The sequence below is a fragment of the Balaenoptera ricei genome, chromosome 11 (genome assembly GCF_028023285.1).
Source record: "Balaenoptera ricei isolate mBalRic1 chromosome 11, mBalRic1.hap2, whole genome shotgun sequence".
Classification (NCBI taxonomy): Eukaryota; Metazoa; Chordata; class Mammalia; order Artiodactyla; family Balaenopteridae; genus Balaenoptera; species Balaenoptera ricei.
The window spans coordinates 67,110,200-67,122,532 of record NC_082649.1 but is presented as its reverse complement, the minus strand read 5'-3'; the positions used below and the strand labels follow the sequence as shown (position 1 = coordinate 67,122,532).

General features: G+C 53.9%; 1 protein-coding gene across 1 annotated transcript; it reads right to left on the bottom strand.

Annotated features, from left to right (window-relative positions):
- Positions 1-3,139: 3,139 nt before the first annotated feature.
- LOC132375327 (uncharacterized) lies at positions 3,140-6,256 on the bottom strand. The gene is given in 6 exon segments (XM_059940591.1): positions 3,140-3,202; positions 3,808-3,879; positions 4,022-4,129; positions 4,766-5,157; positions 5,160-5,259; positions 6,116-6,256. Coding segments are annotated over 6 exon segments (876 nt in total).
- Between the last annotated feature and the right edge of the window lie 6,077 nt (positions 6,257-12,333).

The window sequence follows — 12,333 nt, the reverse complement described above, 5'->3', positions numbered from 1 at the left end:
CTAAGAGCCAACCTGGTCAAAACTGAACTTTCATCTCCCCCCACACGCATCTCATGCCTACACCAGGACACTGACCAGACCGTGACCATGCTCTCTGGAAGCTCCCCACCCCGCTGCCGCATTGTCCAGCCTGTCAGGGAATCAACCTGCCTCATCCTGTCTGCAGTGACTCCATCCCAGTCAGCCCCGCACTCTGCCAGCCTCTTGGCCAACGCCTCCTTCCATTCTCTCTTCCCTCCTCTGTTGGCCACTGCCTTGGCCTGATGCTCAAAGCCATTTATGGAAGGGTCTGATACTTGTTCTTTCACGGGTAAGGGGCCTAGTGGTCACACAGCAGACACTCTCACCAGCCAATCACTTTATTTATTTATTTATTTATTTTTTATTTTTATTTATTTTTTGGCTGCACTGGGTCTTCGTTGCTGCGCGCAGTCTTTCTCTAGTTGAGGCAAGTGGGGGTTACTCTTCGTTGTGGTGCACAGGCTTCTCATTGCGGTGGCTTCTCTTGTTGCGGAGCATGGGCTCTAGGTGTGTGGGCTTCAGTAGTTGTGGCTCGTGAGCTCAGAAGTTGTGGCTTGCGGGCTATAGAGCGCAGGCTCAGTAGTTGTGGCGCACAGGCTTAGTTGCTCCGCGGCATGTGGGATCTTCCCAGACCAGGGCTTGAACCCCTGTCCCTTGCACTGGCAGGTGGATTCTTAACCACTGCGCCACCAGGGAAGTCCCCAATCACTTTAGAAAGCACTGACAAGGCCTGCAGACCTCCCTGCCAGGGACCACTTTGGCTCCCTGGTCAAGGGTGGAGATGAAAACAATGTAAGCATCCAACCCTTTCCACTATCAGTGGTCACATATGCATGTGGAGGGCCTCGTCATGGCAAGGCACATCTGGCCAACACTGATGTAAAATATGAAAGGACAAGGCAGGGCTGAGGCTAGAAAAGGGTTGCCATGGTAGCAGGATGGGCAGTCATGGGAGGAAATTGGAAACAGATGTGACCAGCACAGACCCATATCATCCTGATGAGTGATCCCTCTCTCAGGTTGGGCAGGGATGTGCCAGCTGTGATGGGCCTGATGTAGCATTTGCTGATTTCCGTGGTGTAAGTATTTCCATCAAGGCCGATTTCAAGCTACCAAGAGTTTAACAACAAGCTCAAAAAAATCCTGACCATTTAACAATTGGCACTGGCAAGCCTGTATCCTCTGGCACAGACACAACACAACCCCCTGGGTTTCCTCTGCAGGGATTCCTTCCTCAACTTGGGTTGATGCAGAGTGAGAAGCAGGAGGTTCCTCTAACCTGCCTGAAATCAGCCCCACCTGCTCACCAAGAGGAGACAAGCCTGACAGGTAACAAAGTAAATGCCCTGTGAGATCCTGTCCTCTGTCCCTCTCAGAGAGGGGAATCTCTGTCTTGGTTCAGGTTGGCCCACAAACAGACTTAAGACAAGCGTTTAGTGGAAGCAGTTTGTTTGGGAGGTGATTCCAGAAAGCTCCAGCACGAATGTAGAGAAGGGAGACAGGGCAGGACCCGAGTCAGAAGAGGACGTGTCAATGAACAGGTCACAGAAGTGGGCGACAGGGGCTCAAGCCAGCTGGGGACCTCAGGGGGAGGTGTGACACGTCTGGGAGTGGGCCCCCCAAGGAGTGAGGAAGAGGAGGTATTTCTCCACTAAGTCCCCCCAGTGGTTGGTTGAGGCTGCTCCCTGGGTTCAAACTCCCCAATGTTTCCAGTCTGCCCCAGATCAAAGGTCAGCTAGAGAATGGGGAGTGGGCAAGACATGGACAGTGCCTGAAACACCCAGGCACACAGAGATGTGACCCGTGTGTCACTCTGTGTGTCTCTCACATTCATGCAGAGCTCTTCACTCCAATGAGCAGGATGCTTCTTTTTTTTTTTTTTTTTTTTTTTAATTTATTTATTATTTATTTTTGGCTGTGTTGGGTCTTCATTTCTGTGCAAGGGCTTTCTCTAGTTGCGGCAAGAGGGGGCCACTCTTCATCGCGGTGCGCGGGCCTCTCACTATCGTGGTCTCTCCTGCTGCGGAGCACAGGCTCCAGACGCGCAGGCTCAGTAGTTGTGGCTCACGGGCCTAGTTGCTCCGAGGCATGTGGGATCGTCCCAGACCAGGGCTCGAACCCGTGTCCCCTGCATCGGCAGGCAGGTTCTCAACCACTGCGCCACCAGGGAAGCCCTGAATTTTATTTTATTTATTTTTTTATACAGCAGGTTCTTATTAGTTATCCATTTTATACATATTAATGTATATATGTCAATCCCAATCTCCCAGTTCATCCCACCACCACGACCACCACCCTCCTCTGCCACTTTCCCCCTTGGTGTCCATAGGTTTGTTCTCTACATCTCAGGATATGTCTTTTTAATGCTGCATATTTTTGTAGCAGGTGATTCCCTAAACACAAGCCCACCACTGAAATCTCGGACCCAGCTAAAGAAACGGTGATGTGTCTCAATGCCAGAGGAAAAGCCAGGAGGGGTAGGCTTTCCCAGACTTCAGATTGTCAAGGAGAAGTGGAGCGCTATGATGGGCATTGTACCTGTAGGCTTAGCCCTGAGACTGAACTGCGTCTCTGTGAGCGTTTAACAAATGCCTGGCCCCTCCGGACTGTCACCTCCATGTGAGCAGGGACAGAATCCCCACCGGCACTGCACACAGAGCAGGTCTCCTTAAGTCCCTACTGGGGGTTGGAGGAGGAGGGCAGAGGCGTGTGAAGGGCACGGGAGGGACCCGAGAATGGAGACGCTGTGCTGGACCTCTTGGCCCTGCTGCCTCTCCCCATGCCCGCCTGGAAGGAACAGCTGCCTCACCCATCTCTATGTTAACAGGAGTGATCCTCTCTCTCTCTCTCTCTCTCTCTCTCACACACACACACACTCACACACACACCCACACACACCCACACCCAAGAGGACTCTCAGAGTTAAGGACTTCTTCCTGGTAAGACGGAGGAGAGGAGATAAGTGAATTTGAATGCGTAGGAAATTGTTTTCAGAAGAATTTATTTTTCAGAGTCCAAAAGTCTGAGCCAGGATAAGCTGATTCTTAGCACTATTCACTGGGCTGAAATATCCCAAAGATATCTTTGATTCTCTGACCAATTCTCTCAGTCTTTTTGCCTATCTTCCCCTGCCTCTCCGGAGCAAGCGAAACACCCAGCGTAATAGCCGCGCACTCTGAATCTGTGAACCAGGAGGAAACAGACTTCTTTTGGGGACTGGCTCAAGATTAAGACAGGACCACACCCCACCTGAACACCCCCATTCCTGGGCCACTGCAGGAAGCTTGGGGCCCCAATTCACTTCCAGTGTGACACTTGGAGCATGTGGTTGAATACCTAAACTCACAGACAGATGAGAAAACTGGGGCCCACAGATGGCAAGGGGTTTCCCAGGATCACAAGCCCATCCCAACAAAGCTGGACTGGAGCAGGGGCTGAAAGCACATTACTCTAGTCAGTGCCTCTCAGAATTCAGCACAGTCAGAATCTCCTGGAGGCCTTGTGAAAATGCAAATGGCTGGGCCCCAGCCCAGAGTCTGATTCAGGAGGCCTGAGTGGGGCCTGGGAATCTGCCTTTCTGTCAGGTTTCCGGGTGGGGACCCCACTTAGAGAACCACTGCTCTAAGGGATGGCAGAGCCCGTCCTGGAGACCTGGGGCTCGGGTGAGGGAGGGACCAGGGTAGGAGGGCCTTTCTCTGCCCTCGAAGGGGCAGCGGGTATTTGGTCCAAAGGATGTTCCACAACCCATCCCATTATCAGCTCCACAACACAGAAGGGGCCACTCACCTCATTACAGTTTATGTCAGATTGGTCCTTGGACTGGTCCAGGGTGACTGTCCCCACACACTGTTTCACCAGCTGGAAAGGGAGGCTCGAGGTCAAACTGGAACCCTTGAGTCATCACCTCCCAAACTCAACACAGGGGCTGGAAATCTTCCCCGAAGCCCCCTGTTCACATCCCTGGGAAGCATCCGCCAGTGCCCCCAGCCCCCAGCCTCACCCCATTCTCCTTGAAGTCACACTGCTCCGGGGGCTGCTGCGATGTCCTGGGGCACACGGTCTCCTTCACCGTGAAGCTTACAGGCTTCGGGGTGTCCGGGTCCTCGTCCTGGTCCAGGATCAAAGTGGGGTGACTAAGCTGAGCTCATGCTTCCTTCTCTGATCTGTCTCCCTGCCCCCACCTAGACGGCAGCCTCTCCAGCCCCTCCTGTGTGCCTGGCCCTGGGCTTGGTGCTGGGTGCACAGGGGAAGGGGGCAGAGCCCACTCCTGGCCTCGTGGGCACACAGAGAGCAGGAGGGGACCTCAGACCAGCTCTGATGAGAACACCTTCCCCACGGAGGGGCAGAGGCAAGTCAGGGACCACCTGCAGGGAGACATATTGTCACTGGCACCTCCAGGCTGAGCAGAGTCGTTCCTGGGTAGGGGGACACCGAGTTAAGAGGGAACTTAAAGCAGGGAAGTCACATGGCAGAGCCAGTGACCCCCCTCTATCCCTGGAGCTCCCAGAGAACCCTTAGGCCCAAAAGGGGTGTACAGGGCGCCTGTTCCCACAGTAGAGATGCTAAGGCAGGAAGCCTCGTGCTGGGAGGGGACCCAGCTCTGGGAAGGTTTCCTGGAAGAGGTGGGAGCCCACCTAGAGGGAGAAGTGCCTTCCTGACAGGAGGTACAGCCTGAGCAGAGGCGGTGACAGTGTGGCCAGGGCTGGCGGGAGACAGCCCGCTCCCCAGGGCCCTCCTGACTCACGGCCTTGGGAAGTGGGTCCAGCTCCAGGAGGCGGTAGAGATTAGCTTCTGAGGACCGCTCGTTGAGGCGATCCACAGCACGGAGCACAGCTTCCCTGTAGCTGAGGGCCTGGGCGCTGGCCGAGGGCACCACTAGTCCCAGCAGCAGTAGCCACAGTGGCCACCGCCCCAGGGCGAGGCTGGCCCTCTGAGTCTCCATGGTCCCCAAGTCGGTCTCCTCCCAGCATGCAGGACCGTCCTTTATGTCCTTCCTGGGCCTGATGCAACGGCCCAACCACACGTCTCCCTGACCTGCCCCATCCCTGATCTCCTCCCCGGCTGTGAGCTGGACTTGCCTCAGCCCCTGCTGTTGCCTCACGGGATTGCTGGGCAGTGGGAGCGGGAAGCCTCCTGCGAAGGTGAAGAAATGGTTTCTCCATCTCCCTGACAACATCTTGGCCTCTCCTGGAGCCCATGGGGAGTGTCAAAGGCAGGGTTGCACGAGAGCGTTGAGTCCTCCAGGAGAGGGAGGACCAGGCTCTGTCTTACGTCCCCTCTGCCTCCTCACTCTGGCCTCCGCAGGAATAGGGTAAAGGAGTGTATTCGGCACCAACCTCCAACTCCAGGCACTGTCTGGAACCCAAGCGGCACTCAGTTAACGTTGGATGAATGGATGACAGCACCAACCCCTACTAGAGTCTTACCCGCCCAGCCTGTCCCTAGGCAGACTTCAACCTCCACCTTCCTGTCCTTGGGTCCAGCCCTCCGCCAGTCAGGGGCTTGGCTGCATCTGTCTCCTGTCCTGGATTCATCCACACTGTTTTCTGGGTCAAATAGTTCTTCACAGGTCCCCACCAGACATGGCCTGTTCCCCTGACCCCTCCTCAACCAAGCATGGGAGGGCTCATCTGCACTGGGACCCCAATTCACTGCCGTCTCTCACACTCCAGGCCACTGCAGGCTGGCCAGTCCTCACTGGATCCAAATTCACACTCAAGCCTTGTCTTCGACTATACAGACTCTGGGGACCCCTCTGTCCTCCTGAAATGGCCCTTGACCAGTTCTCCCCTGATGCCCCTCTCCTGGGTGCCCTCCTGCCTCCCCCGTGGCTCCTGCTCGGTCTCCTCCAAGGACCCTCCTCCGAAGAGGCAGGGCTGGCACAGGTGCATCCGGGCTGCTTCTCCTCCCAGTCCTCACACACTCCTGGCCAAACCCCTTCTCAAGATACCAGTTATCAGGGACACACATCACTGGTCTGTATCTCTGAGCTCAAGACTCCCATGAGTGCCCCTGGTTGTCCGCACTGGGCTGTTGGCTGCTGTTGGCTGGGTGCCGCCGCAGGAGCCCTGAGCTGAAAGCCTGGGAGCCCCACCTGCTCCTTCTTCCTCCTGAGGACACTCCCTCTGGCCTCCCACCAGCCCGGCCCAGCTCCTACCACCGTCTTCTCTCCTCTCAAGCGTAGCCACAGCCTCCGGACTCCACCTTCTCTGGTTCCAGGCTCTCCCCAGACCATTGTCCGCCCTCCACACCATTGTCTAGGGGCTCACGCCAAGCACTGATGTGGCCATTTCCCCCGCTGCCTTGAGGCAGGGGCGTCAGGGTCTGGGTCTTGATGCTCCCTGCTGCCCTCAGCCCCTGCCCTGCAGGCCTCAGGTGTCAGGCTGCCCCATCCACCGCAACCACTCAGACAGCGCTGAGCCCCCTGCTCTTCCCCGTCTCTGCGCCTGATCCCTCTGCTTGCGCTGCCCTTCCTGGGGAAGGCTTCCCTGACCTCCAACCAGAAATGGCACCTCCTCCTCTTGGCTCCCACAGCCTCAGGAAGTCTCTTCTGATTTGACCCCCAGTGGCTCCCTGTCCAGCGCTGTGGATCAGACACCAGGCTGGGGGGGCCAGTGTGGGAGGTGGTGAGAACACAGCCGGAAATATCATGGGCCAAAGCAATAGAGGGGCCACAGGCCAAGAAGGAGATTCTTGTACAGTTTTCTGGAGGAATGACCATGTAGTTGTGAGGCCTGGAGTAGCTCCTGGACTCAGCCGGCCTGCGGGACTCTTGGGGGCATGGCCAGGGCACCTCAGAAGGTGGCAGCCTGGATGGATGGCGCTGGTTGCGCACTCAGCCTTGGAGAAGGAAGGAGAGCTGGGCTTCTGTGCAACCTGGTTTCACAGTCCAGGTGTTGCCCCAGGGGCCTCTTGGTCAATTTGTGTCCTTTCCCCAAGTCAAGGGAGGAGAAGAAGGTGATTACAGTAGAAAATAAATAGCAATTCACATGGTTACTGGGTGTCTGTAATCCTCCCTTTGCTTTCCTGCCTCTGCACCATTGCATTTCCTAAACCTTAGGACTGAGGTCCCCTTCCCCATCCTTCCATGGGAACAGGCAACCGGTTGTTCAAGGACAAGGTCTGATAAAGGAGTCAACCCTGGGAAAGACCTTGGGAGCAACTGGCCTATAACTGATGCTCCATAAAGAGCAGCTATTAGTATCAACAGGCCAGAAAGCCGTCCCCACGGCTACCCAGGACCTTAGACTCTGGAGTCAGGCAGACGTGTGTTTGAATTCTTGGTTTGCCTCTCACCAGCTGTGACTTCCTTGCAAATACTCTGCTCTGGTGGAACTCTCAGCAGTAAGGGAGAGTGAACCCAACTCCAATGGCCTCAGAGAAACCCACATGGCTCCATTTTCCTGCAGTTCTCTCTCTGGGCTCTTGCTTAGAGAGAGAGAGAGAGAAGCAGGGGGGGAGGGAAGCGGGGGGCGGTGGGGTGGATAAAGGAGCAGCATCAAGAGAGGGAGGATCTCCGCGGCCACAGTAGCTGTGCCCTGAGATGGTCAGGCTGGGCCCTGGGCACTCTCCCCACACCCCCTCCTAACCCAACAGAGGACACACCAGCCAAGAGATGGGAGCAGAGGCTCCTGCAGAGGCTGCTGCAAGAGTGTTGTCACCACCTCGTCCCCAACCTGGGGCTCCCACTTTTCCCAGCTCCCCTCTATTTCCCCGCCCAGTCTGGTTGAGCCAGCCTTCCTTCCCCATCATGCTCTGCACTTAAAACCCCCAAATCGACAAAGCACAGCCTCACCTGTGTTTAGACACATCCTCATCCCGGCCCCAGAGCCCAGGACTTCCAGGCAAACAGAGCAGAGTGGTTAAGAGAAGGAGCAGGGCCAGGGCTGAGCGCCCTGGCTTCTGGTCCCCGGTTCCGGCCTCTGCCCAACCTGCTGACCACCTAGGTCAACTTAAACCAGACTTTCACCAGCTGCCCCTCCTTCTCTTTGTCTGTAAAATGGAAGATTTCTTACAGTTGCACAGAAGGCCCTCCTCTCCCCCATGGAGAAATTCCTCCCATCCGAAGTTCAAGGTGAGGTCCAGAGACTCAGTCTCCATAGAGCCTTCCCCGACTCCTGGGGGTAAAGGGGGACAGCAGCCGTCCACTCCATACCCACCCCCCTGGACATGCTCACTTGGACAAGCCTGGCACAGTGCAGGCCATTATCAGTGTCCCCCCAAGAAGTCCCACTTTTCAGGAGCCTCCCTCATGGACGCTCACTTATGTGCATGAGGACAAAGGAAGCAAGATGCATCCTTAACCTTCTTTTTGCCTACTTGGGGACTGGAAACCTTCCAGACATGTGTCGGTGGGAATGCTCTGTCCTTTCTATGTCCTAGAGTGCAGCCATTTAAAAAGAATGATGTGTAAACTCCACAAATATCCATCAATAGTGAAAGCAAACATATTCTGGTATATTCGTACAGTGGAATACTAACTAAGCAATAAAAATTTGCCCAACTGTAATACATACAAAAACATGGTAGATTCTCACAAACATGTTGCATGAAAAAATTGTGCACAATACAGTATATATGTTTTTGTTTGTTTGTTTGTTTTTGACTACAATTTCTGCCCTAGAAATTAAATTTCTAAGACATAGTTCGTCATGTGTGCAACACTGTCTACATGAGAACATTTGGAGCAGTATTTCTTTTTTTTTAAATTTATTTATTTTATTTTATTTTATTTATTTTTGGCTGTGTTGGGTCCTCGTTGCTGCACGCGGGCTTTTCTCTGGTTGCGGTGCGTGGGTTTCTCAGTGCAGTGGCCTCTCTTGTTGCGGAGCACGGGCTCTAGGATGCGGGTTTCAGTAGTTGTGTCTCGCGGGCCCTAGAGCAGAGGCTCAGTAGCTGTGGCGCACAGGCCTAGTTGCTCCGCAGCATGTGGGATCCTCCTGGACCAAGGCTCGAACCCGTGTCCCCTGCATTACCAGGCGGATTCTTAACCACTGCGCCACCGGGGAAGCCCCTACAGTATATATGTTATAGTTCAATTTTCTATGAGTTTCAAACTCTGACAACACTAATCTAAAGGTTTCAAAGTCAGGGTCATGGTTATGGGGAAGGGGTAGCAACTGGAAGGGAGATAAGATCTCCAGGTGCATTACAAAAATGTATACATACAGCAAAAACTCCACAAGACGTACACTTATCATTAGTGCACATTTGATATGTACATACAGTATTTCAACTCCCTGGGCCTCGTGGGCTCCTGTCCTACCCTGACCACTTTGTAAAATCCTCAGTGCCCCTTGGCTTACAGCACCACGCCCACCCCACTCCCCTCCTGCACCACCACCCTGGACGCCTCGGGCTCGTCTCTCTTCTCTGCACATCAGGCCCCGCACCTGACCCACCTGGAACGAGTGGATGAACTCTGCACAGCTCCACCGCCATCACAGGCCACGTTCCCTAGAAGCAGAGCCTCAGCTGGGAAGTGAGAGGCATCTGATTTATCGAGGGGTGTTGTCAGGAGGAGGGAGGCGGAGGGGAGCAAGATAGGGCAGAGGAAGGAGCTGAGCAGGGACGTGTTCTACCCTGAGACGAGCTTCAGCCTCACCCACAAAAGCCTGGAACCCCTGCTTTAGGACTGACTGAGGCGGGGGCTGGGCTTTGATGTCCCCTCATAGTCAGTCCCCATCCACAGGCTGAGGGCAGAGCGGACACAACCCCCCAGGCATCTCCTGGGAGGCTGTGAAGGCAGCTGTGAAGGGGACACCTGTGAGCCATTAGCATCCGTATTGTACATTTCAAACAGCTGGGGGACGGGGGGCAGCCGCCCAGTGAGGGGGATCTGGGCAGGGCACTCACAGCACCTACTGCCCAGTGCCCCGCCCAGGGACCAACAACCCCTTGGCATTTCAGAACCAATGTAGTCAAACTGAACTGTCACCTCCCCCCACACTCATCTCATATCTACACCAGGACTCTGACCAGCCCGTGATCACGTTCTCAGAACCCACCCCCCGCATTGTCCAGCCTGTCAGGGAATCAACCTGCTTCATCGTCTCTGCAGTGACTCCATCCCAGTCAGCCCAACACTCTGCCAGCCTCTTGGGCAACCCTCCTTCCATTCTCTCTTCCCTCCTCTCCCCTGGGCCACTGCCTGGGGGGACACATCCTTGCTGGGCCCCTCATGATTCACCCTTCGTGGACACACACACACACACACACACACACACACTGAAGCCAGGGTGATGGCTAAGATGGACAAGGATGTGCTCTCCCCGTGCTAAAATCATCACTGGTTCCCTAGTGCCCCTTAGTACCTGGGTTTGTCCATCTCTCCACTTCCACACTGACCCACCCCTTGCATGCCTCACTTGAGCACTGAACTGAGTGTCACTTCTCACTTCTACTGTGCCAGTCACTGTGACTTCGCCTGAGCAGTTTCCTCCTAGGAACACTCTCCTTTCCCCCATGCTGGGCTGGGGTCCACTCAATTCCATGCTTATAAAACTGCGGGCATTACTTGCCTATGGAACTCACCATCCAGAGGTCTACTGTTAGGAGAACTGACAAGCCAGGGTACCATGACTTGATGCTCCAGGGAATCCACGAAAGGGTCCGATACTTGATTTCTCAGGTAAGTGGTCCTATGATACTCTCACCAGTCAATCACTTTAGAAGGCTCTGGCAAGGCATGCAGACTTCCAATCTCAGGCTCAGATGAAATGAAATGTAAGCATCCATTCATTTCTGGTATCATTTGTCATGTATGCATGTTGAGGGCCTAGTCCCTGGCAAGGGACATCTGGCCAACATCCATGTAAAATATGAAAGTGTTACTAAGAGGGGGTCCGGTTGCTCGCCGCTCTGAAGCTGATAAAGAGCCTAGGTTGGGGACTTCCCTGGTGGCACAGTGGTTAAGAATCCCCCTGCCAATGCAGGGAACACAGGTTCGAGCCCTCGTCCGGGAAGATGCCACATGTCACAGAGCAACAAGGCCCGGGTGCCACAACTACTGAAGCCCGCACGCCTAGAGCCCGTGCTCTGCAACAAGAGAAGCCACCGAGATGAGCAGCCTGCGCACCGCAACCAAGAGTGGCCCCTGCTCGCCGCAATTGGAGAAAGCCCGCGCGCAGCAACAAAGACCCAACGCAGCCAAAAATAAATAAATAAATAAATAAGTTTATACCAAAAAAAAAAAAAAAAAGAGAGAGAGAGAGAGACTAGGTTGGTGGAAAGGAACGTTTGCTCAGAGGTGGTAAGGGGAGTAGGGGGACTCCTGTCCAAAGGCTGAATGACCCTTCCACTGCCAATCAGTGGGCAAGAGCTTTTATAAGCGGAGGGAGGAGGCTACATGCAGAAATAGCACGGTCAACTCTGACACTCATCTTGAAATTGCTCATGTGGTGATCTGAGCAGTGTCATCTTGCTTGTTTTAAGTACAGTTAATCTTCAGTTCCAGGGCTGCTTAGTTGCCATTTCTTTGAGGCCAGTTCTTGGAATTGTGGCAGCTTATGTCATGGCTACAGCCTGGTCATCATGTAGTTAACTTCTTCCACCTGGTGGGGTTTCAGTATCTACAAAACAGCTCACAGGATATGGCTCAGAACATTATCTATAGCCCTTGAGGAGGAACGAAAGGTCCTTGAATTTGCTGAATGACTAAACTATTTTTATTTGGTCTTGTTGAACTGTTTTCCTTTCTTTCTGCATTTTTTCACTTCTTTGAATAAACTTCTTCTCTGGCTAAAGCTTTTTTCACAGGCAAAAGGCAAGTGGAAGACATGGTGGGGAAGGACCATAGGGTCTTGCTTCATTTCAAAAGGACAAGGCAGGGCTGAGGATAGAGAAGGGATGCCATGGAAGCAGGAAGGGCAATCATGAGGGACAATTGGAAACAGATGTGATCAACACAGACCCCATAGCATCCTGATGAGTGATCCCTCTCTCAGGGTGGGCAGTGATGTACCAGCTATGACAAAAATGATAGGTAACATTTGCTGATTTCCATGATGGAAATACTTCCACCAAGGCCAATTTCAAGCTACCAAGAGTTTAACAACGAGCTCAAAAAAATCCTGACCATTTAACAATTGGCACTGGCAAGCCTGTATCCTCTGGCACAGACACAACACAGACCCCTGGGTGTCCTCTGTGAAGTTTCCTCCCTCAACTTGGGTTGATGTAGAGTGAGAAGCAGGAGGTTCCTCTAACCTGCCTGAAATCAGCCCCACCTGCTCACCAAGAGGAGACAAGCCTGACAGGTAACAAAGTAAATGCCCTGTGAGATCCTGTCCTCTGTCCCTCTCAGAGAGGGGA